Source organism: Acomys minous, assembly GCF_964271855.1.
Source record: "Acomys minous genome assembly, chromosome: 17".
Classification (NCBI taxonomy): domain Eukaryota; kingdom Metazoa; phylum Chordata; class Mammalia; order Rodentia; family Muridae; genus Acomys; species Acomys minous.
Window position 1 is genome coordinate 31,988,115 of NC_140500.1, and position 23,196 is coordinate 32,011,310.

Genomic DNA, 23,196 nt, shown 5'->3' on the forward strand with positions numbered 1-23,196 from the left:
ACACCAAGTCTAGTGAGATTCTGGAAGGTAACAAATTTTTAATTCTGTGAGAGGCCAGAGGCGGAACTCTACAATAACCTCTGGGCTTGCCTCAGGGCAAAAAGAAGGTCTTTGTGGAGAAGAAAGTGGGATCCCATCCCATGTGCCCAACTTTCCTTTCATTTCACATACTAATCCCCCAAGCTCAAAGCTGACTGAGAAGTCAGGAGATAGACAGCCTTTAGCCATAATACTTCAGCCTACTTTAGGGTGCCTCTCCAGGAGAAAGAAGAGCTCTAACTATCAGACAGAAGCCTAGAGCTTAATAACCTGGGCTAAGAGGAGACAGTAAGAAGTGTCTCTTAGGGCACCATGAAGTGCTCTGCTTTCCCAAACCCTGACTGCTAGATCCACTCCATAGGCCCCAGGCTGATTTATGACGAAGCCTATGACACATACGTTGTTTTTGTGAGAAACTGACACAATTAAAACAGACTACAATAAGCTTCTGAACTAGTAGGCAAGGCAAAAGCGGGGGATAGTAACAGCTCACTTCAAAGGGAACACCTTAAGTCTTGTGTGGTTGAGCTTGGCCCCATCTACTCCCATGCTCTTCTGTGCTCATCTATTCTCCGACTCCCTAGTAGCCGCTCCTGGGAGGAGGAGCCGAGGTCCAAAAAGGTCTAGCACAGAACGCAAGAGCCATCAAGTGAGGACTGGACACTTCTGGAGCAAGAACCTTTGCCAGTGTGGACCCAGCATTGTCAAGCCCAGTGGCATCTTTCCTAACAGACACCAGCCTGAAAATTGCTCTTAGGTAAGAAAAGGTCTCAAGAGCCTTTCTCCCTACAAGCTCCTCATAAGAACCATGACTTACAGTTATTAGGGCTGAGTCTCCCACCTTATTCTGAAGCAAGTGCCATTCTTCCCATGCTACAAAGGAGGGGTTTGTGCAGGGAACCTAGTGCCAAGGACAGGAGTTACGGCTAGTCCCACAGGGCACCAAACACAAAGCTGGCAGAAAAGTGTCATGAGATGGCATGGAGTACATTGTGAGGATGTCAGCTCATCAGAGGGTCTGAAGAGCATGTCTGATGAGGAGCTAGCTGACCACACAGCTCTGTGAGAGGCTACAGCAGCACGCTCCCACTACTAGCTATGTGTCCCTGAGACTAGGACATAAGGCACCAAGGCCAGACTGAAGAAGCCAGCATAGAGAGGCAGAAGAGGTCTCGAGGAGGAAGGCACCCCTCGCTGTGACAGACAAAGCCTAGCCCTGACGTTCAGTGACCAGGCAGGGACAGAGGGGAACTAGAGTGCTGCATAGCTCCAGCTTCTAGTGTGAGAACACAGCCTGGCCACAGACATAGAAGCCTGTGTGGCTGAGAGGCAAAGTGGCTCTGCAGATACACACTACCGACATGTCATTTCCTTGTGCATGCATAGGCCATATGGACATGCAAGATCTAGTCTTCATGATAAATACTTGAGTGAAACTTCTCCAAATTGCTACCAGAAGGAACCTGAAGCACAGGGAGAGGTGACTTTTTCAAGGTTGTGGCTCATGAGCACCAAGACCAGGCCCCATCCCTGACCACCACTTCCTGCACACTCTGCCCGAGTCTCCAGTATGACTGCTGTGACCCAGATGTCCATGTGCCTGACACAGCTCCTCCCATATAGCTCCCAGCACACAGAAAGTTTGATCCTGGTCTCCTACCTGGATATGGGATAGAGAGGAGAGTGAAGTCTGCATAGCGCTGGGCTTTGTCCACCTTCTCAGAGGAGGTTACACTACAAGACAGGGACATGTGTTATGGCATATATGCATGTCTCACTCACACACACACACACACACACATGTTTACCAAGAGTATTACAATTTCTTAAAATGAGCTATTTGCTAAAAGCTGTCCTTGAGACTTAGGATCAACACCCTCAGCAGCAAGCAATTAAGAACTCTTCCCGGTCCCCACCTGAACAACGCAAAGAAGAGAGCTCCTTTTCACTCTAACAAAACAGCAGACCTCAACCAGTACCCAAGGGTTGGAGGGTACCCTTCCACACCAGCAGCTCTGTGGAGGCATGAGGCACATCCACTCTTGGTCCTGAGGGCAGGAAAGAGCTGGACAGCAGGAAAAACTTCTAAACATGGAAACATGTTGCCAAGAGTAGTTGCACACCAGTCATCCCAGGATTTGGGAGGCTGAGCCAGGAGGATCCTCACAAATTCAGAGTCAGTATGGGCCACACAGTGAGTGTAAGGCAAGCCTGGGCCCTATCTCAAAGAATGGGGGGGGAGGGGGGAAGCTTCCACAAAAATGACTGCTGGGAAGATGGTCAAGTACTTGCTTTGCCAGCATGAGGACTTGAGTTCAAATCCCCAGCACCTAGGGAAGTGGCTGCTGCAAACACCTGTGATCACAGTGATGTGAAAACAGAAACAGGAGGATCCTAGGCTTGCTTTCTAGCCAACCAGGCCAGTGGAATTGGTAAGCTCCTGGCTTATTGAAGACTCTTGTCTGACAACTCAGGTGGAGAATGATGGGAAAGGCATCTGGTATCTTTGGGCTCCATGGGCATGTGCAGCAGCACATACGTGTGTATGAAGGACGTCAGGACCTACTGCACAGGGCTGTTTCAAATGCCGTGAGAGGCTGCACAGACAGCCAAGCACAATGGGCCAGACCTGCAAACTGGCAACACCAAGCCCGAGCCTGCTTCATGCTACATGTCCTGTACTCACTTCATGCTACGTGTCCTGTACTCACTTCATGCTACGTGTCCTGTACTCACTTCATGCTACGTGTCCTGTACTCACTTCATGCTACGTGTCCTGTACTCACTTCATGCTACGTGTCCTGTACTCACTTCATGCTACGTGTCCTGTACTCACTTCATGCTACGTGTCCTGTACTCACTTCATGCTACGTGTCCTGTACCCACTTCATGCTACGTGTCCTGTACTCACTTCATGCTACGTGTCCTGTACTCACTTCATGCTACGTGTCCTGTACTCACTTCATGCCAAACTTCACCTTCTTGTTCTCCACCATCAGGTCACAGATGTACTTGACTGACAGGTATTGAAGCAACTTGATATCACAGCCTCTCACCTTATCAAAAAGGTGTGTGTCACCACTTCTGAAACAAACAGCCAGGGAAAGGTTGAGATCCATGTTGACTCAGCAGTATGGGAAGGGAGCTATTTTAGGAAGTATGGATGAAAACCTATGTTTGACTCTCCAGAAGTCACAGCATCGGGGTGGGCTGGGGTGACTTTCCAAGAGATTATCCCTATCTTGGGACATATTTCAAAGAAGAGCAATTTGCAGCTAGAGTGGGAAAGAGCTTTCTGCACTGCTTGACATTAAGCCAGAGACTTGAGATAATCTCGGCTCTAAAAGGCATCGGGCTGGTGGCTGAGGCTCTTTAAACTTCCATTAGAGTGCATCTCCACCTCCCTCTTTTCCTTCCATTTAGGACCATTTTTAGCCATATGCCTTATGAACATAACAGATTGAAATTCTTCAACAGGTAAAGACTTTTTTCCGACACAGGGTTTCTCTGTGTAGTCCTGGCTGTCCTGGAATCCATTCACTCTGTAGACCAGGCTGGCCTCTAACTCACAGTGATCCTCCTGCCTTTGCCTCTTGAGGGCTGGGATTAAAGGCATGTGCCACCACGCCCAACAACAGATAAAGACTTTAAGGTGATTTGACCAACAGATTGTGAAATACTCAGTAAGTGAAGTCCTTCCACTTATGGGCCTATGAATCGAGGAAGGAAAACAAAAACAAAAACAAAAAAGTCACTTCAAATTCTCAGGCTACTTTCTGTTCAGCCATGCAGACATGGCAGTAGGAGGGGTACACGGTCACTGCAATGTGTTTTTAATGCCTGTTGCTTGGTCACTGCCAACAAGTCAGTTGCCTCCTAAGAACTGAATGTTGTAGATGACCTGGCCAAGGCAGAGGTCACCTGACCTGGGTGGAAGCCAAACATTCTTGAGCACAAGCCAGAGCTACTGCTTTCAAAGCCCATGGCAGAACCCAGGCACAGCAAAGTACCTGGGCCGTAATTTGGACAGCTGACCTTTCTAGAGTGCTCATGTGCATTCTGGAGATGCTGGGTGTCAGCTAAAGACTTCCCATGTGGCACCAATCACACAAAGAAGGTTTGTGGCTTGTGGTTGTGTTCATTAAAAACCATTCGCAAGGGGCAGTGTGTGAACCAGCTACACTTTTACCCTTTAAAGGAGCATAGTGCTGCATATCTACAGTCCTAGGACTTTGGAAATGGTGGCAGGACCAGGACCTTGGCTACATCGGAAGTTCAAAGCCAGGCTGGACTATATGAGATCTTGTCTCAAAAAGCTAAAACACAGAGCCAGAAATTCTGTTTTTATGAGACTATCTCGAATGTTGCTCCCCCAGCACCCCACAAACACACCACCAAAGAAGGAAAAACGAAGGGTTTGTGTGACTCCAAATTCAGTGGTGGGATATAATGGTTACATGAGGACTTTACCCTGTAACTCAGAGCCAGCAGGTTCATACTTGGCAGACCAGCTGCATACTGCCACTGTGTAGGGCTCTAAACAGAGACATCTGGGCCAACCTTAGACCTGTAGCACAGAAATCCTGAGGTCATGTGCTGGGATCCTGGCTGCAGACTGCTCAGGTATCCAACAGTGTTTTGATGAAGCTACTGGGTTGACTTCGACAGTGCTATTTTGGGAATATGAGGTTGAAAGACAGAGGCAAAGAGCCAAGCCACTTCTCCAGACTGGAAGTGACTGCCAGAGGAGTGTGGCTAACACCAACCAGCCCCACCCCAAGCTCCTACCCACAGTGACCCCGCACTGACCGAAGACCACTGTCCTCTTCCGTGACATCTTCCACATTTGCCCAGGTATCTGTTCCCCCTGCCAGAGAAACCAGTCTGTCAGCACTGAGGCTGGTTGGCATCCATGCAGGGCCAAGTACAGATGGAGTCAACCTGCCCCTTCCCCAAGTTCAGCCCTCATGTCTCCATTAGGACCAATGCCTTTCGATGTGGCAGTCTGCTTCATCTCTGAAGTGAATTCCTGGTCTCTGCTGAGAGGAATGCCCTGGCCTCTACTGTGCTCGACCAGACCTTCTCCTTACACCACTGTGGCCATGGCAGGACTAGTCCCTCTGACTAGTTTCCCACTCTTAGACCCACAAAAGGCTGTTCAATATTCACCTGAGAAAAAATAGTTGTATCCAGAGCGTCCATACAGCTCTCCCCATCCAGCCAGTGTGGCCGACCTGCAAATATGCTGGGAAACAAACAGCATTTTCAGGATGAGATAATTTCTGAAGCATGGAGAGCTCAAGGGAAACCTGGTGCTCCTTACCAGCCGTCAGTCTGAAGGATGCCTAGGACTTAATTAGCCTACACACTCTCAAGGTACCAGTGTTACTTTCGATAATGAGTAAACTTAGAGGATGTACATGTTTGCCAGTATATGTACTGGGTACAGTTCTGACAAACGACTCTAGAGCCTCTCTGAACTCACAAGGCCATAAAGCAAGCATGGCAGGCAGCGGGGATGACTACTATACTATCTCATGAAAGAAGGAAGTGGCAAACTGGCTCAGGGAGGTTAAGGGATGTGCCACAATGAGGGGATTAAATATTCTTTTACTTTCTTTATCATAGACGGGATCATTTCGAGAGCTGGAATTCTAAAAGCCAAGCAACGGTATCTTTCTTTAAAAAGGCTGTATGTATATATTTGCATGATGTGTGTTTGTGGGTACACATGCCATAGTGTATAGCAAAGCACAATTTTGTTTATTTAGTTCTCTCCACCCAACTTTATGTGCATTCTGAAGGATCAAACTCAGGTACCAGGCTTGCACAGTGGACACCTTTCTTTAATTTTGTTTGTTTGTTTTGTTTTTTGGTTGGTTGGTTTTTTGTTTGTTTTTTTTTTTTGAAACACGGTCTCTCTTTATTAGTCTTGGCTGTCTGGGATTCGCTTTGTAGACCAGGTTGGCCTCGAACTCATAGTGATTCGCCTGCCTTTGCCTCCCGAGTGCTGGGATTAAAGGCGTGCCCCACCACGCCCAGCCTATTATTTAATTTTAAGAGTATGTCTTTAGATAGTTTGTTGAAATCCAGTAGTTTGTTGAGGGAAGGGGAGATGTCTGGTGACATGGAAACAAGCCAGTCTAGTTTGACGGAAGGCTAGGAGAACTCCCCCGTTGCATTAAGAGAAAAGGGAAGATGTAAGGTTACTGAGCAGTTGAAGTTCATTTCTGAATGGGTCCTTCAATCTGGTAGTATAAAAGGTAGGCTTCTGAAAGATTACAAAATACTATTGTAAAGTCCTCATCTTTTGTTTTTTTTTCTGGAGACAGGGTTTCCCTGTGTAGTCCTGGCTGTCCTGGACCCACTTTGTAGACCAGGCTGGCCTTGAACTTACGGCAATCTACCTGCCTCTGCCTCCCGAGTGCTGAGATAAGGGCCCTGTGGGTCCTCATCTTTCTATAAGGTAACAGAAGTAACAAGTTGGCTGCCATACAAAATGCCTGCAAGTGGGAATTATTAGGTCAACTGTCTGGCTCTTGTGGGGTAGAAAACAGACAAAACATGAGCAGGTGGGGTCTCACTTGGACATGTGGCCTGTTTGCACATCAGCCCATGTGTCTGAGCTCCAGGCAGCACCTTACTGTCTTCCCAGGACCCTGCCAGGGGCCACTACGGCTCCAGGACAGCATCTTCCCACAGAGCATACACTTAGATGCCAATGCCCACTTGCAGACTGTCCCAAAAGCCATGGAGAAAGGCTAGAGTGACTTTCCTGCTGGGCTAAGCAGAATGTATTTTGGTGGGGCTACCCAACACTTTCTGGGTCTAACAGTGTCCAAAAAACAAGCGGAAGCTGTCAACTGTTGAGTGTTTCAGCACAGGCCTGAAATCTTTGGGAATCTGGAATTGGATACTGGAGGATGAGGGTTTAAGGTCAACTGGGCTACAAAGTAAGAGCCTGCCTCAAAGTAAAGCAAAATTACCTACTAACGGCCTTGTGCTTTGAGTCTGAGAACTGAAGTTTGGGTCCCCAACACCCACATAAAAAGCCAGGTGTGGCAGTGTACATCTATAATCCTAGGGTCAGGAGGTAGAAACAGCATATGGCGAGAGCTGACTGCCTAGGGAGCACCATCGAATGGGTCTGCTCTAGCTTCATGACAGGTACTTTTAGGTTTTTTTTTACTTTTAGTTTTTTTCCTCCTTGCTTCACAGACCTGACAAGTAGAGGAAATCATCTAGGATTTCACAATCCATTGACTAAATAGGCTTGAAAAGTCTTACCTGTTGAAGAATTTCAACCTGCCTCATTCCTAAGGCACGAGGCTAAAATGATCTGAGAGGGGACCCTGATGGAAGCTTAAAGGAGATCCCAGAACTCGGGGAGGGTCAGGCAGAGGGAATGCTATGAGTTTAAGGAGAATCTGGGCTATTGAGCAAGACCCTGATTAAAAAACAAAATAAAAAACAGGAGTTGCTTCGTATTTCCCAAATGACAAAGCTCCACTCAGATCTTTGCTTTAGCTCAGAGCTGAAGATTATGTCAGTGTGCCCACACTGACACAGTTACAAGTCCACATCCGAGGTCAGGACAGATGTTCAGATGTATTTCTCATTCTGTGTAAGACACAAGGCTGACCTTGAACTCCTGGATCCTCCAGCCTCTACCTTCCGGAGTGCTGAGGTCACAAACATGTACTGCCATACCTGACTCAGGTCCTGGTTCTCTTGCTGTATAACTTGGTCAAGTTATTTAACCACTCTGAACTAAGATAGTAAGAAAGACAGGCAAAAAGATCCATCACGTGGCTTCCCTAACAGTCCTGCTGAGCACATGAACTACAGGGTTGGGACTTTTGTCTGCTTTACAGGATGAAATATCCTAAGTCCTGAGACAAAGTACACATTCAATAAGTACTTGGCTAATCACATGACTGAAAGACAGAACAAACAGCAGAATATTATCTGATTTAATCTGCTGTGTAAACCAATGATGCAAGCTTGTAGAATAAACTGAGGCCATATACAGGCAGTAAGGGCCAGGATCTGACCTAGGCAGTCTAGCTCTATAGCATGGGGCAGGGGGCTCTGGCATCACATCCATCCCTATCTGAAATCTTCCTTCAGTCAGAAATGATCTATTTCTCTGGCCTGTTACCCCCATTGCCAGGTGTCCCAACAGCCAACTATCCTGCCTTTGCCTGTAAGAGAACAAAAAGGCTCTACAATTTTGCATGAAGTCAGTGACCTAGGGTCAGAGGACAGCAATCGAGGCTGTGGCGGGCCTTACCTTGCCTTTGAACAGGATCACTGGGCAGACAAACCGTCCTCTGCACCTGGCCATCTTGCTGCGGTTGATGAGGTCTTGCAGCTTGCTCACCTGCACAGTGCTCTGGAACCTAACACACAGCCAGAAGGAAGAGGTGAGCCACGCACTCACACGCAGGTGTCTGTTCACAAAGATGCAAAGGAGGTCCACACAAGTACAAGAACCTCTGGAATTCTCTGTGAGACAAGATCTCACTACATAGCTGAGGCAGACCTTGAATTCACTGTGTAATTAGCCTTGAATTTGTAGCAAGCCTTCCAGCTCAGCTTCTCAAGTGCTGAGATCACAGACATGCTCCACCATGCCAAGGTTTAATCACTAAAAATTTAGTAGATGCCATTACTCCTAAATTTCAGATCACTAATGTGTTGACTTTTTCAGGAAAAGAAAAAAAAATTTGCTAGTTATAAGTATGGAAACCGAAGTCCCCCTGATTTCAGAGCCTTTCAAATGAACAATAAAACAATCAAAGCCAAATTAAGTTAGCTGGGAGTAGTGGTGCAGGTTCGTAATCTCAGCCCATGCAAAACCCTGAGACAAGAGCCAGCCTGGGCTACACAGTGGCTTCACGCCAGACTGAGTCACAACATGAGATCTTGCTTCAAAACACGAACCACACAGAAAACCCCCAACCAAAACCAAACAAATGAAAAATCCAAAAGGAAATGAGCTCCAGCAAGCTCCAGCAGCACGAGAGAGACAGAGAGAGAGGGGCAGAGACAGAGAGCGAGACAGAGAGAGAGAGAGACAGAGACAGAGAGAGAGGGGCAGAGACAGAGAGCGAGACAAGAATGTGATGGGTTACATAGGCTGTATAGCCAGCTGGGCTACCTGGTGAGTACCAGGCTTAGTGTGGTATATGTGCTTCTGCACACATACATGCACAGGTAAACATTCACACACACACACACACACACACACACACACACACACACACACACACACACGTGAACACAAGGCAGGAAGGCAAGGGCTCTCCTCAACAGACTGAGCTTCAGGTCAGCCTTACAGATGCTTATCCCTTCCACACCCTGACCCTTCAAATGATCCTGTCACCACACAGCTCCTCAGGGCACATGCGCCTCAACACTGTTTTAGGAGGGTAGGTTAGTGGCACTCATGGACCTGTCTGTAGCTTCCTGTTAAGTGAATCCAGATGCAGTGCAGATAATACAAGTACAGCCTTAGGCTGGTGGTGTTCACCTGTTATCTCAGCATTCAGGAGGCCAAGGGCAGGAGGATGGTCACAAGTTCAAAGCAAGGCTGATCTACATAGGAGTTCCAGGTCACTGAAGAACCTTGCCTTTAAAAACCAAAACAAGGCTGGAAGTGGTGGTGCACGCCTTTAATCCCAGCACTCAGGAGGCAGAGACAGACGGATCAATGTGAGTTTGAGGCCAGCCTGGTCCACAATGCGAGGCCAGGACAGCCAAGGCTACACAGAGAGATCTCGTCTCCAAAACAAAAAACAAAACAAAAAACCCAAGCCAGGCATGGTGGTGCATGCCTTTAGTCCTAGCATTCGGGAGAAACTTCTGCATTGGAGGACAGCCTGGTCTATAGAGCAAGTTCCAGGGCAGCCAGGGCTGCACAGAGACTCCCAACCAACCACAGCCGCTGTGAGATCATGAATGCAATAGCCCTGATGGTATTTTAAACTCCTTTTACCTTCAATTTCAGAAGCTTCCACTTGATAGTAATTACAATTGCAAGCCATGGTTTAGGGGCACAAGACTTTATATATTTTCCCACAACTAGGCAGTGGGAAAGCTGGCATAGTGTTGGATTCCAGCAATTCCAGCACTTGGGAAGTGGAGGTGGGAAGTTTAGGAGCTTGAGGGCAGCGTGAGACTGTGTCTCACACAAAAGGTAGCTATGGGTGGTTTTTGTTGGTGTTGTGTGAATGTGTAGTGCTTTATCTTGGTTTTTGTTTGAACTAGCTTCCCTACAAAGGTCACGTTGGTGTTGGCCTCTAACTTGCTGTGTAGGCCAAGTTCTGTCTGAGCTATGGAGTGATGTCATGGTCAGCCTCCAAAATTTAGCAAAACTCAGTCTCAAAATGACATGGGCTAGTGAGATGGCTCAGCAGGTAAAAGTTCTTGCCAGGCATGCCTAACTACCTGAGTTTAATCCAAGGACCCCATAGACACAGGGAAGAGTTTTCCTGTGACCTGTACCTGAATGCCCCACTTCCCACATCACATACAAACACAGCTACAAATACAACTTAAAAATATAGCTTTGTGGTATGGCATTTGCCCACCATGTGTGAGAATCTAGGTTTAATTCCCAGAACCTAAAAATAAAGTGGGGGGGGGGGAGGAGAATGATCATGAAAAACAAACAAGAGATTTGGGGCTTGGGGAGGGGTTCTTCCAATGGAGCCCCTATCACTCTTAATAGCTTTTCTCACTTCCATTTAAATCAGCATTTGCTCTGCCAAAAAAACCTAAGAGGTTTAAAAGAACCACCCCCCAAAGTATATTTTTCCGGGTAGGTCAGGTTTAAGACCTAATTTTTTTTTTAAAAAGCTGGGCATGGTGTGCTGCATATGCAGCATAGTGGCATAAATAAAGAGACCTCGGGGTACAGTGGTGGTATATGACTATAATCCCAGCACTCTGGGAGGCAGAGGCAGGTGGATCTCTGTGAGTTCAAGGCCAGCCTGGTCTACAAAGCCAGGACAGCTAAGGCTACACAGAGAAACCCTGTCTCAAAAAACCAAACCAAACCAACAAATAAAACAAAACAAAAAACCAAGCAGCTGGGCGTGGTAGCACACACTATTATTATTGTTATTATTAATTTATTTTTATTTCATGTACATTGGCCTGCACGTCTGTGAGAGTTTCAGATCCCCTGAAACTGAAATCCCAGACAGTTGTGAGCTGCCATGTGGGTGCTGGGAACTGAAACTGAGTCCTTTGGAAGAACAGCCTGGGCTCTGAACCGCTGAGCCATCTCTCCAGCCCCTTCAGATGTAATTTTTGATAATGGAATTTTTTGTTTATTTGTTTGGAGGAAGAAGAAGAACAAGCTTTATGAGCCCAGGGTGTCTTTTTCAAATACCCACAGATAGGACAGCGCTGACTCACTGGCAAATCCTCAATAGAGAAGCTGGATGCTGCTGCAGTCCCTGCCTTAGTTTCTCTGTGATATAAAGGCACTTAGTCCAACAAATGCATAACTAAATTCCAGGAATATCAACCAGAGCATACAGTGTGGCTCCCGGTGCCCAGCTTCCCAACTGCCTGGTCACATGCCCCTTTCTCAGCCTTGCCAGCACTGTCTGCTGCACTGGCCTCAGCAGCTCCCTCTGGACTCAATCCCAGAAGACAGGAAACCAAGGGAGGTGAGTCAGGAGGTCAAGCCTTAACTACACTGAGCTTACAGCTAGCCTGGGCTATATGAGACCCTATCTCAAAGTCAAACAGAAAAGCAGGGCAGTGGGAAAGCTGCTTGGTGGTTAGAAGCACTTACTGCACAAATGGCTTTGAGGGCCTGTTTGGACTCTAGCACCCTAACAAGCTGCGCATGATTTTTTTGTTGTTGTTGCCACTGCGTCAGGCTGCTGGGCATGATTCATATGCCCATGTAACCCCAGAATTGTTGGAGGCAGAGCAGGAGGACTGATGGGGCTTGCTGGCTGCTAGCTGAGCTGGAAAATGAGAGCTCTTATCCAGGGAGAGACCTTTCTTGAAAGGAATAAGGCAGCTGGATGAGCACAGTGTTCTCTGGCCTTCATGCTTGGGCACAAGTACAGGCACTGCTCCCAACCTGTGCCTACACCACACACACACACACACACACACACACACACACACACACACACACACACAGAGCCATCCTACACCCCCACCCTCCCCACTTCACTCCTACACCCTCTACACCCACCCTACACCACTACACCACACCCCCCCCCCCGCATACCCTACACTACCCTACACCCCCACACACCCCTCCCACTCCACACCATATACTCCCATACACACACACTACACCCCCCACTACACTCCCTGACACCATATCCCCATACTATACACACACACACACCATCCCTCACCACTACACCACACACACACACACACACTACACCCCCCACTACACTCCCCGACACCATATCCCCATACTATACACACACACACCATCCCCCACCACTACACACACACACACAGCCATCCTACACCCCCACATACCCTACACCACACACCACACACACACACACTATACCACACTCCCATGCACACACACTACACCCCTGCATTACACTCCCCGACACCACACCCCCATATTACATACACCCCCCCACTACACCACACACACACACACACACACACACACACACACACACTACCCCACACATTTATTGCCCTAAGTTTTTTTAGGTCAGAAAAACAGAACTGAGCATTGGAATGCATACTTGTAACCCTAGGATTTAAGAGGTGGACACAGGGTCAGGAATTCAAGGTCATCTTGACTCAATATACAACCCAAGGCCAGCTTGGGCTATGTGATATCCTGTCTCAAAACCCAAAAGCAAAACAAAAACCTTGCATCTGATTCTCCTAGGTTGAGTTCCTGCATTCAGTAAGTTCTCCTAAAAGCCAGCACAGAAGGCTGAAGCAAAAGTTCCAGGCCAGCCTGTGCTACATAGTGTCAGACTGTCTTATAAAATATGCCACTGCGCCCATTACTAACAGAGATGGCCCCACACTGGGCTCTGAACTGATTTCTCTGTTGCTGCTACTGAGACAAGTCTCACTATGTACTTCAAGCTGGCCTCAGGCTCAGAATCTTGCCTCAGCTTCCAACGACTGGGATTATGCCTGGATTCGGAGTTCTTTTAGTGTAAGGGCATTCATTTCCTATTAGGCTAGATCATGGCTTATCTGTCTGGCCACTACTCAAAGAATCAGTTCCTTTTCTACTTTATCACTAGTTCCTGTTTTTTACCAGTCACTTGTCAGTGAATTGTCTGGCCCATGACTATACCTGAATTAACACTGTAAGCTTACACATTTGTGAGATTTCCTTTGCTATTTATTTGCTGCTGGGGACTGAATTCAGGGCCTGTCTCTGGGTAAAGGTCTAGCCCCCTCTTTTGGTGTTATTTGGATTATTTTAGTCTTCATGAACATCTTTTGCTCATAAAACTATTTTTAAAGTATGGTGTGGTAATAAATGACCACAATCCTGTTACTCTCGAGGCCAAGGCAGAAAGACTGAGTGTACAGGGGATCCAGCCAACCTAGTTTAAAAAGCTTGTACAGGTTTAGGAAAGAAGTTTATCAGAACTGATGTGGCAACAATATTTTCTGTTGCTTTTTTTTTTTTAATTGCTGGGGTTCTGTTTGTGTCTTTGGTTTTTCACAACAGAGTTTGTTTAGTCCTGGCTGTCCTGGAACTCACTCTGTAGACGCGCCCCCACACCCCACCTCCTGACAATGCCTCTCTGTGTAGTCCTGGATTTACTCTGTAGACCAGACTGGCCTCGAACTCACAGAGATCCACCTGCCTCTGCCTCTTGAGTGCTGGGATTATAGGCATGTGCCACCACACCCCACTGTTGCCTTATTTTTGCCACTACACTGTATAATTTAGATTCTGGCTAATTTCTCTGTCTTCACTCCCTATTAAAGTATCCACATCTGGCTTTTTGACATGAGTTCAAGGGACTGAATTCAGTTGTCAGGATTGTAAGTGAAGTGCTTTCTCCTTCTCAGACATCTCACTGGCCCTTGATTTATTTTTATTTTTATTTTTTTTGAGACGATCTCACATTATGGCCCAGGCTGGCCTGTAACTCACAAGCAATCCTATTTAAGTCTCCAGAGTAAGCAGTATCCCTAGTTAGAGTCCAGTTTTAATCACTATTTCCTTCTACCCTGCCTGTACTGTCCCTTAACTTGGGCTCTTTATAGACTTCCACTGCTTATTTACACCCACCAGGTTGAGAATGAGGATTTTGCCAATGAGGCTTCACCTGCTGGAGTCTTGGGGTCCACCACAGAGGCAGCTCACAAACACTCAGAGAAAACCCTCTGTCTTTCCTGGGCAGAGGATGGGCAGAATTGGGGGTGGGGGGTTATTAACTAGACCAAGCCACTTCCTAAGTCTAGTTATATCCTGCTTAACTTAGTCTCATTAATGCTTAAGCATGCAGTCATATTTCTTCCTATCCAACTAGACCCAAACTCTCTTCCCTTCAACAAATAGTCATTGCCAAGTAAAAGTCACTTCAATATAATGTAATGACCATACAAGAAGTGAAAAGTAACTACAAACTCTAAAGCAGGGTCCGCCTACACATCCCTGTAATTCTAGCTATACAAGACAAGAGGTCTAAATTCAAAGTAAGCCTCAACAACTTAGCCAAGATCTCATCTCAAAAAAAAAAAAAAAAAAAAAAAAAGGGAAGCTTGGCAGTGGTGGTGCACGACTTTAATCCAAGCATTAGGGAGGCAGACGCAGGCAGATCTGTTAGTTCAAGGCCAACCTGGTCTACAGGAGTTCCAGGACAGCCAGGACTACACAGAGAAACCTTGTCTGAAAAAAAAAAACAACAACAAAAGAAAAAGGGGAGCTGGAGAGATGGGTCCACGATAAACAGCATGTGTTGCTCTTCCAGAAGACCTAAGTTCAGTTCCCAGATGCGTACTAGTTCACAGCCATCTGGAACCTCAGCTCCAGCAGGGGTGGAATGTCTCTGGCCTTCATTGGCACCTGCACTTAGGTGTGTACACACACACACATACACACACACACACACACACACACACACACACACACACACGTTAACAAAACTCTTCTAGGGTTGCATAGTGTTCTTTTCCTGAAAGTGAGACCTTCATGGACAAAGTGGCAGTAATGAAAGGGCAGACAGATGGACAGAGGGGATTCCTCTGCTTACTGGCTCTTGGGTAAAGGGAAATTGCTTTTCTGGGCTTCAACTTTTCCCTCTGTAGAACAGTGGTGACACTATTATTTTTCATAGGATGCAAGTAAGCTGGTGTGTGAAACCCTAACTCAGGACAATCAGAGGGCAATCAAGAAACAATTTCTCCCCTTCCCCCTCAACACAGGATCTCATATAATCCAGGCTTGTATCAGACTTAGCGTGTAGCCAAGAATGACATAGTCAGTTCTCTGCTGCTACCACGTAGGTCTTGGGCATCAGATTCAGGTCCCCAAGCTTAGCAGTCATTGCATTTATCCAATGAGCCATCTAAGCAGCCCTGGCCCCCCCAACCTTGAACTTTTCATACCTTTCCTCCACCCTCCAAAGCCCTGGTATTACAATCATGTGTCTTAACAGCCAGTTTATGTGTAATAGGGATTTAGCTGAGGGGCTTCATAAATGCTAAAAACCAAGTACTCCAACAACTGAGCTCTATCAGCCCCTGGAAATTCTTCTCTTTAATGCTAGAACGACTGGGAACTGACCATGTTTCTTTCCAACCATACCTGAGAGCTTATTACAGAATGCTGAATGTTGGCCCCACCTCTGAGGCCGAGAATCAGATTCTGCAGTAACAAGATCTCATGGTGGCTCACTCACACCTGAAGGCTATCAGGGCAGAGGTTAAGTGCCAGACAGCACTACAAGAGTGGAAAAGGGCAAAAGGGGGAAAAAAAAGAGCTATTTAGAAACAGTAATTTGGGCAAGGCATGGTGGACACTTCTAACTCTACCACTTGGGTGATGTAACCAGAAGGTTCATGAGTTCAAGGCCAGTCTTGTTACATAGATGACAACGTTGTTACCGAGAGACAGAGAACAAGTGAAAGACAGATACAGACTGACTGACTATAGGTAAAGGACTATAAAAGGCTAGGCCTCCCTACCCTTGGAAAGGACGTTAGAGAACTAAGAGGAGCCGTAGCAAAGCCAGCCCTTCAGACCTGGAGGTGCCTGGGAGAGGGGTGTGATACCAGCTCTGCAATCTTCAGAGAAGAGTAAGTTACTAATTTTTCAAAGGCATCAGGAGATGCCTCTCTAGATATCCTTTCACACATGAGGAAACAAAGGCTTCAGTCTTAAATCCTCTGGCCACACTGTACATCTGCATGTAAGCCATCTCTCCCCACATCTGGCTACAGAATGTAAGACATCTAGGAAGGCTTGAGAATGCAGAGTGAGGAAACTAGTTTAGACAGCCCAAGAGGGGATCCTGGCAGCTATACTCGTCATCAGTGCACAGGGGGTATTGATGAAAAACACTAACACCCATGCACGCTCCAGAAGTCCACACTCCTTGGTGATGATCAAGATGTTCCACCGAGCTGGGCAGGCTGGCTCACGTCTGTAATCTCAACACTTGGGAGGCTGAGGCAGGGAGGTGGGATAAAGGCCAGCCAGTACTCTAATCATTGTCTCAGAGCAAACAAAAAACAAAACCAAACAAACATGAGAAAGAAAGAAAAGGGAAAGGAAGGAAGAAAAGGGTGAAGGGAAGGAAGGAAGGAGAAGGGAAGTAAAAGTCAGGGAAAAGAAAAAAGAAGAAAAAGCCTATTCAAAAGTTGTCCCTAAGAACTTTGGGGAAAGCCAGGCATGCTGGTGTATACTTTTTATTCCCAACACTCAGGAGGCAGAGGCAACTGGATATTTGTGAGTTTGAGGCCAGCCTGGTCTACTGAACAAGTCCAGGGCAGCCAAGGATACTCAGAGAAACCCTGTCTCAAAAAAACAGAAAAACAAACAACAAAAAACAAAAACAGCTTTGGGGAAACACTGCTGCTCCTTCCAAATCCTGCTGCACGGTCATCAAGTCATCTTAAACACCCCACCAGAGAGGATTAACATCCTCTGTCTTTCCCACAGTAGCACTTATCAACCCTTTCCACACAGATGAATTACTTAGGCATCTTAGGATGCTGTGATTTTGGCCCATGGCTCTACAGGCCAAAAGTCCATGCTTCTCCCAAGGTCTTGGACTAATGGCCTGGCCTTGCTTTGAACAACAGGAGCCTACCCATCACCCTTCATCCACAGGACCAAGGTTACATAGCGGCTCTTGGAACATCTTTAAGATAAACAGCAAGCAGGGAACTTAAGGGAAGAACTAGGAACAAACATGGAACCTCAGAGTTGTGAATTATCATTCAAGCCAAAGGACCACTCCCCTTTACAGACTACTTAATGAGACACTCCTGTATCAAGTCTGCGCTGCCATGAGCTGAAGTCTGGGTAAGACCTCAGTATACACGGTAGCTCTTATTTTTAATTCTTACAATAAACCCATCAGAGCCGGGTGTGGTGGCACTGGTGGCACATGCCTTTAATCCCAGCACTCAGAAGGCAGAGAAAGGCAGACTGCTGTGAGTTCGAGGCCAGCCTGGACTATAAAGTGAGTCTAGGACAGTCAAGGATACACAGAGAAACCCTGTCTCGAAAAACCAAAATAAATAAATAAATAAATAAATAAAGGAAGAAGAAGAAGAAGAAGAAGAAGAAGAAGAAGAAGAAGAAGAAGAAGAAGAAGAAACAACACAACACATCAGGCTTGTATTAGCACCAATTATCACCAGGACTAAACTAGCCACTTTTCTAGAATTATAATTAGTCCATGCAAGTCTTAATTATGATGAGGCTGGGAATTACCAATGAAATACTAAGGCCAAAGAGAACGAATAATTTGCCTAGGGTTAGTTTCACAGTCAGAAAATGAACAGCCAGGATGTTAACTCAAGCAGTGTGACTTTAGACATAGGTTCTTACTTTTTTTTTTCCAATTATTTTTATTTTTATCTTATGTACATTTGTGTTTGCCTGAATCACGTCTGTGTGAGGATGTCAGATCTTTGAGTTACACACAGCTGTCAACTTCCATGTGGGTGCTGGGAATTGAACCCGGGTCCTCTGGAAGAACAGTCAGTACTCTTAACCGCTGAGCCATCTCTCTAGCCCCTAGACCTAGGTTCTTAAGAGATATACAAGGTAAACACTGTCTTGAAAGCTGGACATGGTGGCACAAGCCTTTAATCCCAGCACTTGGGTGGTGGAGGCAGGAGGATGAGAAGGTAAAGATCACTCCTCTGGCTACACAGTGAGCTAACTTGGGCTACATGATACCCTACCTCACTAAAATAGTCTCTCTTTATGTCATCATCGCTTCTAACTACATCTACTAAAGACAAAGATGGCACCGAAACTGTCCAGAGAAGTGAAGTATGCCTGTTGTCTTAGGTCAGTGAGGCTGAACAGGAGTGAAAGACAAATCCAGGGCCACGACCCTCCACTTCCCATTCTATGTGGCACCACCCTGCCAGTCAAATTCAAACCCCTGAGTAAAGAAAGATGCCAGGGACTCAACACCACCGGGAGAAAGTGAGCAAGCCCTGCCCAGTTTCCTGACCCTGGGGATGAGCCTCTGAGGTCTGCCAGACATGCACACCATGGTCACAGGATGCTCACGTGTCTTTCTCTTTCTCAGAACTCTCATACTCCAGGAATACGATGTGGCGCGGGTAGTGGCCGCAGATGTCGCCATTCACGTTTGGAATCACGCTGAAACAGTAGTCGCGACCAAACAGCTCCAGACATCTCTTCTCAATGCGTTCAACCTGCATAGAGAAGGAGACTTGAGCATGAAGAGGACTCTTGGGTTCTGAGGTCATGAGAATTAAGTGGCCCACGACAGGAAGAGGCCCCTGGAAGTAAGTGACAAGCACTTTTATGATTATCACTCAGTGTTGTAAAGAAACACTGGGCCATAGGGTCTGCCGTGTTAACTCACATGTGGTCAGAACGGCACTAAAACCCGTCGTGCACACTGCATGTAAGATTGTATGTAGTTAACACTGGAGAGTCTCTACCATCCATAAGATGTAAGAATTCTTTCTAGATGTAGTGGCACATGCCTGTTACCCCAGCACTTTGAAGGCCGAGGCTGGAGGGTTAAGAATTCAAAGCCAGGCTGAGCTACATAGTGAGACCTTGTCTCAAAAAACAAAACAAAGTAACTCTTGCTTAGGTTACTATAATACATTATGCTCCTTTTATTTTTATTATTAACATATTATGTTCCTTTGACACCAGATTCTTTCCTGTTCTATAGCCCCAGCCTAACATTTGAAGCTCCTGTCAACCAGGCATGGTGGTGCACACCTGCAATCCTAGCACATGGGACGCTGAGGCAGAAGGATACCTAGTTTAAAGTCAGTCTAGGTTTTATTTATATATATATATACATACATATCTCAAGACCATGTCTCAACAACTCCTACAAAAATAAAGCAGCTCTAGTCAGCAAAATCAATAAAAGCTGCAGACAGCTGCCTCCTTACATACCATCTGCTTGTAAAGCTGAAGGGAAGACTCTCTCTCTCTCTCTCTCTAAAATGACTCCTTTGGTTCACAGTTCAATGCAAAGCCCACGAGTAGAAAAGCTTACAACCCAAAACACAGCAAAAACTCTGCAGGAGAGCGTGAAGCCTGCAGCAGTACTGAGACCAGCTGCGGTGAAAGTAAGGTTTAACTTGTAAAACCCTAATCTTCCAGGATATTAAGAAGGAACTGGGATCCATCAAATCAGGTACCTCCTGTAACCACTCAAAAGAGTCCTCTTAAAGTCAGGTGTGGGGGCTCATGCCTATAGGCAGCACATGGGCGACTAAGGCAGGAGGATCATTAGTCACAAGCCATGCTGGGATACATAATGACTGAGACCAAGCCAGGTGCCACAGAGAAAGACCATGTCTCAGAATAGGCAAGATTGGCGAGGCAGCCCAGCTGGCAGAGTACTTGCCTCATGCGCATAAAAACCAGTGTGCAATCTCCAGCACCACATAAACCAAGCACAAGGGTGCACACCTCTAACCCCATCGCTCGGCAAGTGGAGCCATGAGGATTAGGAGTGCATGACTGGCCTTGGTTTGGATACATACCTAATTTAAGGCCTATCTGAACAAACACATGACCAATTCTAGGGTCTCCCTCCCCAGAAATTGTGATTTAAGAGAATCCTAGACGTGAAATCTTTGTGTTTAACAGGTGCCCCCAGTGATGCCAATTATAATCTGAAAGGTACTTGGTTATCTGATACTCCATCATTACTGGTCCTTCCCAGGTTACCTCAGAGACTAGCAGACGATGCCACCTCCAGCATGTCCTGGCCCCTAGGTTAACCTCGGAGCCAAAGCATTTTCATGGCCCAGGACAGACAAGCCCCAATGAGTGAACGTAACGCTAGAGCTGCCACACTGGGAATGAGAGAGGGTAGTGTCTACCAGTGCCGAGCTGAGTTTGCCTCAACCAGACCAGAAGCTTTCCATGCCGGGTGATCAGGGCTGAGGGAACTTCCCGGGGTTAGAGAGGACCACGACGACGACAGAGGCTTCTGATAAAAAGGAACAGAAAGGGAGTGTGGGTTGTCTTCTTGCTCTACAGGAAAGGAAAAGGGAAGGGCCTAACTCATGCTGGCACCTTATAAGGAGGCGACACACACAGCTGCACTCCGGGCTCCATAACGCCCCACTACTCCAGGCTTCTACTCTTGACTTCTTGTCTAAAGAAGTCTCTTCCCCATTTTACTTAAGTTTTTAGGTTTTTGGTTTGTTTTTTTTAAACCTGTTGGCAACGCCTCCTAGGCTCCTGAAGGGTAGCAATCTTCTCTAATTCCTACTGTCTAACCTTTGCACCTGGCCCGCAGCTCCGACCCCTGACCTCCAAACCCCTTGTCTAAATCAAGCTCCCCCCCGCCCCCCCGCCATACACACACACAAAAAGAGCCTTGGTCCTCCCACGTGGGGTTAAGCCGGATCCGTATTCTCCTAGTGCACATCCTGGATAAGTTCCTCTCCAGTGCCTCCCCAGGGAGGTTCCCTTCCCGCTCTCCTCCCATCCCTAACCACAGTCTTCCTTCAGTAACTCAGGCCAGGGACCAGTTCCAGGTCTTTGCACCTGTGGGGCTCACCTTAGAGCCGCTCGTCCCGCCGCAGTCCTTGGCCCGGTACTGAGTCCGGGAGAACTCCTCCAGCAGCTCCCACAGTCCAGGCTCCTGAGGCGGCGGGTTGCCCGAAGAGGCGGTGGGCCCCGCCGAGGCGGTGGCGGCGGCCCGAGCGCCCGCCATGCACAGCCTCGTGTCCCCTCAGGGCGCCTTCACCCGGCCCATGACACCTGAGGCTCGGACTCCAGCTCTAAAAACCTCCTGAACCGACTCAGCCGCCGCCTTCTCCTTCCACTTCCGGCCCCGCCCCACCCCTCCGGATGTTTACTCCTGCCGCAGCCAATCAGAGCTCGGGGTTCGTGCCCGGCCTACAGGTCCCCGGCCCACCCCTGACGCGGAGGAATCCAAGTGGTCTCACGGCGGGGGCCGGCGCTCCGCCCAAGGGGTTTCCCCGGGGGAAGCCGGGCTAAACCACGGTGGCTGCCGGTGGGGGGACGGACGGCGGGAACCATTGGAGAGAAGCATAGGAGGAAGGAACCAACGGAGACTTGAGTTAGTGCTGGCAGACAGAATGACGAGAGCTGCAAATATAAAACAGCATCTCAAATGGCACTCGTCTTTCACTGCTCCTCTAGAGTCCCTGCCAATATAGCGTGGTCTATCAGCATCCTATTATTGAGGAAGGTGTTTGAAAACTGCCTTGTTCTCTTCTTTTAACGATTTTCCAGCTCTTGACAGTAGGCAAAGCTAACCTAGAATCACGAGTTTGAGACCAGCCTGGACTACACCTTTAAAAAAAAAAAAAGATATTTTAAATGTTTGTAAAAATGTAGATGATAGAATAAGGTTCCTTCATTTTTCTATTAGCTGCTTTCATCATTAATCAACATATGCCAATTCCCTGCTCGATTCCTCCCTGTCCAGGGAATTATTTTGTGTTTTGTTGCTGTTTGTTGTGGGGAATTATTTTAAAGCAAGTATCAGCTACTAAATTATTTCATTTATGAGCTGGGCACGGTGGCACACACCTGTAATCCCAGTACTTGGGAGCCAGAGGCAGGCAGATCTTTGTGATTTCAAGGCCAGCCTGGTCTACAAAGCAAGTCCAGGCCAACCAAGGCTACACAGAGAAACCCTGTCTCAAAAAAAAAACCAAAAAAAAAAAAAAAAACCCCCCAAAAACCCAATAAAATCAAATATTTTTTTGTGAATACATAATTTATTTCTAACACATCAGTCTTTTTTAGCACAATAACCGCAAGTAACAGCTTCTCTTTTATGCTCTTCTCCCTCCCCCCCATCTTTCTCTCATCTCTCCTCTCCCCTCCCCCCCAACTCTGTAGTCTAAGTTAACTAACCCACTTTATGGCCCAGATGCTTGCCTTCAACCTGCAACCTTCCTGCCTCAGCCTCCTAAAGGCAGGGTTTACAGGCAAGCACCATCAACACTTAGCTCACAATATACCTAAATGTGGTCCCGAGGCTCAGCCTTTGACAGTTGTAATTATTTTCTTTCTTTTTTTTTTTTTAAGATTTATTTATTTTATTTATTGTATATGATTGCTTTATTTGCCAAAGAAGAAGGTATCAGATAAGATCATAGATGGTTGTGAGCCACCATGTGGTTGCTGGGAATTGAACTCAGGACCTCTGGAAGAGCAGGCGGTGCTCTCAACCACTGAGCCATCTCTCCAGCCCCGTAATTATTTTCTAAAACAAAAGTTTTCTGTTTGTTTGCTTGTTTGCTTCCTTGTTTGTTTGTTTTAGACATGGTCTTATGTATCCTATACTGGCTTCAAACTATTGAGACATGGCTCAGCACTTAAGAGAGCATACTGCTCTTGCAGAGAACCTGAGTTTTCTTCTCACTACAGTTTCCTTGTGGCTTGGTTTATAACAGCCTGCAGTCCAGCTCCAGAGGGAGCCAATGCACGTCTCT

The 23,196-nt window shown here is 47.0% G+C and overlaps 1 protein-coding gene across 10 annotated transcripts in view; it reads right to left on the reverse strand.

Moving 5' to 3' along the window:
* The window catches only part of MTMR14 (myotubularin related protein 14), a 44,303-nt gene extending 22,725 nt beyond the window's left edge, over positions 1–21,578 (reverse strand). For 4 of the 10 annotated variants that reach the window (XM_084765890.1, XM_084765885.1, XM_084765894.1 and 1 more), the window contains exons 1-7: positions 21,285–21,577; positions 18,785–18,933; positions 8,333–8,441; positions 5,209–5,284; positions 4,849–4,906; positions 3,001–3,123; positions 1,700–1,773 (exon numbers count right to left, since the gene is read on the reverse strand). In XM_084765890.1, coding sequence (XP_084622016.1) covers positions 1,700–1,773; positions 3,001–3,123; positions 4,849–4,906; positions 5,209–5,284; positions 8,333–8,441; positions 18,785–18,933; positions 21,285–21,440 — 745 coding nt within the window. In that variant the 5' untranslated portion in view covers positions 21,441–21,577. Of the gene's footprint in view, positions 1–1,699; positions 1,774–3,000; positions 3,124–4,848; positions 4,907–5,208; positions 5,285–8,332; positions 8,442–18,784; positions 18,934–21,284 lie in introns of all 10 variants that reach the window. The other 6 variants (XM_084765893.1, XM_084765888.1, XM_084765886.1 and 3 more) reach the window with 3 other exon arrangements.
* Positions 21,579–23,196: the final 1,618 nt, after the last annotated feature.